Consider the following 5,039-nt stretch of genomic DNA (forward strand, 5'->3'; position numbering starts at 1 on the left):
AGATAGAATTTGCTTTTTGTATTAAATAGACAGTTTTATCTAGATAATTCTGTGTAATTATAATTAAAAAAATGTCTTTACAATCATTTTTAAAACTTTAAGTCAGTAACTTCCTTCAGCGATGCACAGAAAATGACACGTGTGGGATTTCGATCATAAAAGTTCCGGTTTTTACCTGCAAATTAAAACTCGTAAGAGCCAATCAAATGACACGAATTGAGACGAGCTGCCATCTTCAATCCCAAACACTGCCAATCACCCGAAATCCAGCCAATTAACGCCCTTCCTTTCGAGTCACGTGTCTCAGGGCATGCTGAGCGCGGATTGGCTGTTGTAGCACTGCCTCCCGAGTTCATTTATGTTCTGGGAGTGAGTGATTGACTTTATCAGTCCAAGGACATCATCCGCCTGGGGGGGGGGAAGTTTGATCCTCTTTCTCACGGATCGCAGTCAACGGGAGTTTTCCATCCTCCCAACTCTTTACATAGGATTCTCTTCCTTTGACTGGGCTTGTTTTTTTTTTTTTTTTTTTTTTTTTCTTTCTGATTTTCGGGATTTTTTCGCTCATCGCGGCGAACCTTCAGCAGAGCGTCTACAGCCCTGCGCCTTCCGCTAAACTGGATTTAAATTTTCCTTTCAGTTTTTTTTCCTCCTGACTCCTAAGTTTTGCTTGAAGCTCATGACGATGCTTCTCGACAGCGGTCCGCAGTTTGCACCGTTAGGGATGGGGGCTTTGGGACACCGCGGCACCACGACATCGGGAACCGAGACCCGAGTCTGGGGCTGAATCCCTTCTCTGATTCACCCCACTCCGCTGCGTTCAAAATCAGCCCCGTGGCTCACGACATCGCCTCCAGTCAGACCTCAGCGTTCACGCCGCAAGCCACTGGATATGCAGCTGCCCTGGGACACTCTCACAGTGGGCAGGTGGGCTCGTACGGCGGGGGAGCGTTCAATTCAACACGGGACTTTCTCTTTAGGAACCGGGGCGTCGGGGAGTCCACAGCGCCCAGCGCACAGCATGGGATCTTTGCGGCTTCAGCGGGGAGCCTCCACGGGCCACCCGGGATCCCCGATAACCCGGGCATCTGTTGTTTCCTGGACTCCACGACCAGGGAGTGAGCCACGCTTCACCGGGAGGACATGTGGTAAACAGCCAGATGCATCTGGGCTTACGCGGGGACATTTTCGGCAGACCTGACCCGTACCGCCCGGTAGCGAGCCCCCGGACGGACCCCTACGGCGCACAGCTCCACAACTACAACCACCCCATCAACATGAACATGGGGATGAACATGCCAACGCACCACCACGGTCCAGGAGCCTTTTTCAGGTACATGAGGCAACCGATCAAACAAGAGTTATCGTGCAAATGGATAGACGAGAACCAGATGAATAACAGAGCGAAAAAGACTTGCGACAGGACTTTCAGCACCATGCATGAGATGGTCACTCACGTGTCCATGGAGCACGTCGGCGGCCCCGAGCAGAGCAACCACATCTGCTACTGGGAGGATTGTCCAAGAGAAGGGAAATCTTTTAAGGCCAAGTACAAACTCGTCAACCACATCCGCGTTCACACGGGGGAGAAGCCGTTCCCCTGCCCTTTCCCCGGATGCGGGAAAATATTTGCCAGGTCGGAAATTTGAAAATCCACAAAAGAACACATACAGGTAGGAAAACAACATCACAAATATCCTATAAAGTCATGCGTAAAAGTGCAGTCAGTGTTATTTTGGATGGAGAAAACAGCACCAGATGCATTGTTTTTGTGTGTTTGTGATTAAAAGGAGTGAAAGTTTTGGATGGGGGTGCTACTTTATTTATTTGTCTCCTCAAATCTGTCTAAAACACACTAATAAATATGTATATCATAACAACTTATATGAAAACTAATCTTGATGTTGTTTTGGTTTGCTAACTTTTCTTCTTGTAATTCCTGAGAGGTTGGAGTTTAACAAAAAAATATTGCTATAGCTTTCTGTTGTGCAATGCCAGTAGTTACTATCATAACTTGTTTACCAGTGCCCACGCTCAAGTATTGTGTTAGTAACTGCATATATAGTGCAGATAGGATAATAACCCTGTTGATTCAATGTTTACAACAGACGCACAGGGCAGACCTAGCTATGAAGGAGCAGGGCCTCTTGAATAAATAAAGCCTGACAGAGCAGTGGTCGTAGTAGTAGTGTAGTAGTAGTAGTAGTAGTAAAGCTTGTGTCCATGTCGTCTCCCAAAATCTAGGTTAGATACTCAGTTATATAACAAGACTGCAGACGATTTTACGTCTGTTATTTTTTATTTTTTAATTTTTCCTACAGGTGCTGCTGCTCTTGTGTGAGTTTGCCTGTTTGTGCGGGGTCACTGGGGTAGTAATTCAGTGTGTGTGTGTGTGTGTGTGTTTAATCCTGCAGGTGAGAAGCCGTTTAAGTGTGAATTTGATGGCTGTGACAGACGCTTCGCCAACAGTAGCGACAGGAAAAAGCACATGCACGTGCACACATCAGACAAGCCATACATCTGCAAAGTGTGCGACAAGTCATATACACACCCCAGCTCTCTCAGGAAACACATGAAGGTAATTAACTAACACACACACACACACACACACACACACACACACACACACACACACACACTTCACCTCCTTCTCTGACACACACTCACACTGTCACAACTTTAAGTGAAAATACATTTAGGGAATTAATGGTGATTGGAATAAACACTGATTATAATTAGCTTTAGTGGAGAGGGTTGTTGAGATGTAGATATTAACATTTTTGTCAAAGTTTATTATTGTTTTTATATATCAATACAGATTTAGCTCTGCAAGAAAGATGCACTGCACGAATTGTTTGCAGTTTTTAAATTATTACACTTTACACTTGATATATTAGATATTTAAGTATTTGTCAAAGTTTAATTTTTGTACTTTTCATAAATAACTCAACTCTGCAAAAAGATACATTGCACGAAATGTTTGCAGTTTTTAATTTCTTACACTTTGTGCAATGCAAGTAAAAACATTTATTACTTATTTATTTATTAATTACATGATCCAAGTGTGCCGATCTTTTTTTTGCACAGTGTAAGAATTTAAAAACTGCAAACAATCGTGCAATGCAAAAGCTCGGCTAAAAAGGTGTGTGAACTATGTGTATTTGTTGCATGCTTTAAAAGTATTTTCTCATTCACTCTCCACTTTCTCCCCCATACTTAGAAATAATTAATCTGCCGTTTTTGCACAGACTCAGTTCGTGATTTTTCGCTTTCATTTTGCAGGTACACGAGTCTCAAGGATCCGAGTCGTCTCCAGCAGCAAGTTCTGGATACGAGTCGTCCACACCGCCTGTGCTGGTCTCAGCCAACACGGAGGACCCGACAAAAAACACCGCCGTCAGCCGTGCAAAACACGTCTGGTCACAGCGAAGGGCTGGCACCCAACTTTAATGAATGGTACGTTTGAAGTCAGAAGAGCAAAGCCAATGTGGACCACTGGGATGAGGATTTAAAAAAAGAAAAGAAAAAATCATTAAAACTATTACTACACACACACACACACACATTGAGGGAGAGAGAGAGTGTGAGGTAGAGCAAAAGCCAGCACCAAGCAGGCCACGTCCGTTCTCAGGAACAACAAAATCTGACTTTCATTCCACAATTTTTGAAGGAACTAACCAGATCACAGATAAACATAACTTAATACATGTTTTGTTCTTCTTCTTCTTGTTTTATTTTATTTTTGGTTGACAGATTTCAGGAAAATGTTTTATTTTTCATTGTATGTATTTTCACAATTTTTTTATATATATATATATAATTTAAAACAGAATTAAAAAAAAAAACAGGAAGATTATTTCACACTTTTTTTATATATATGACAGCGACCCGCTACTGTCGCCTCTTCAATTGATTGTTGGAACTTCAAACAGTCTTAAGAAATGTGCCAAAGTCTTTGTCATGAACTTGAACACAGTAAAGAAAAAAGAAAAAAGAAAAAAAAAAATCATAAATAAATATTATAGCCTACTCGTGAATGTATTTCCTTGTTTGATGGGGTCGAATCTGTTGTCAAAGTCCGTTTTCAGGTGGAGAAATGTGGTATTAGGTTACGATTGTTACCGTTGAATATAACTTTGCCTTTTGTTAATACCGTTGTAAATACATATCCATGATGCCATATTTATCAATTTGTAATTTAATTATGGGTATAAGTTCTGAATCTTAAATGATATTTATGGAAATGTTTTCTAACAAGATCTGTACAGTTTTTGGTTACAAGCAGCTTAACATTGAACCAATCAAAAGCTCAATAAACATCGCGATTGTATCCTTCCGGTTTTTTTTTCTCCTTTCTAACCAGTAGGCCTACATGTGTCTTATTTGGATCTAGAAATCATCTATTTGAATACTATGAATTTGTCTATATATAATGCAGATATTTCCGTCACTTTATTTTGTTTATGAGACCATTGACATGTAAAATCATTGACTGTAGAAGGAGCTGAGAAGCTATAAATGGGTTTGTTGATATTTTTTATTTACTTGGTTGAATTTGTAAAATTTTTTGTGTATTTTAATTTCATAGAAAGATAAATAGATGTCACTTCTTAGCATAAAATCAGTATTGGAAGTTTAAGTTAAACCAATAAGCCCATTACAATAATGTGAATCTCATTATTTCCAAAAATCAAGGTGACAGCATTTTTGAATATTTCCATTTTGGAGGGGGGTCCAGTACCAGTACATGCACCAGTATAGCAGTCCTTATGATTCCAACAATGTTTTTGTGCAAGTATGTTTCGATGTGTGCATCGGCAACAATTTGAACTGTCCACAATACAGTTTTCTTCAAAAAAATAAAAAAAAAAAAGTTTTTTTTTTTGTCTGTCAGCTTGCATTGTTTTAAATGTAATTCTCCTGTGAAAACTAAAGTGTGTTATTCGTTGTGGTGTTGCGTATAGAGCAGTTTGATTACACCTTTGCTTGTTTTTGTGTGTGAGTAACTTGTCAAGATGACTTTTTTTTTGTGTGTTGGA

At 40.4% G+C, this 5,039-nt stretch overlaps 1 protein-coding gene across 1 annotated transcript; it reads left to right on the top strand.

Annotated features, from left to right (window-relative positions):
* The first annotated feature begins 401 nt into the window (after positions 1-401).
* Positions 402-4,634, top strand: zic3 (zic family member 3 heterotaxy 1 (odd-paired homolog, Drosophila)). The gene is given in 7 exon segments (XM_028460111.1): positions 402-725; positions 728-1,075; positions 1,078-1,638; positions 1,641-1,673; positions 2,415-2,578; positions 3,283-3,392; positions 3,394-4,634. Coding segments are annotated over 7 exon segments (1,335 nt in total). The 5' UTR covers positions 402-679; the 3' UTR covers positions 3,467-4,634.
* The last annotated feature ends 405 nt before the right edge of the window (positions 4,635-5,039 follow it).

Source organism: Gouania willdenowi, chromosome 10 (assembly GCF_900634775.1).
Source record: "Gouania willdenowi chromosome 10, fGouWil2.1, whole genome shotgun sequence".
Taxonomy (NCBI): Eukaryota; Metazoa; Chordata; class Actinopteri; order Blenniiformes; family Gobiesocidae; genus Gouania; species Gouania willdenowi.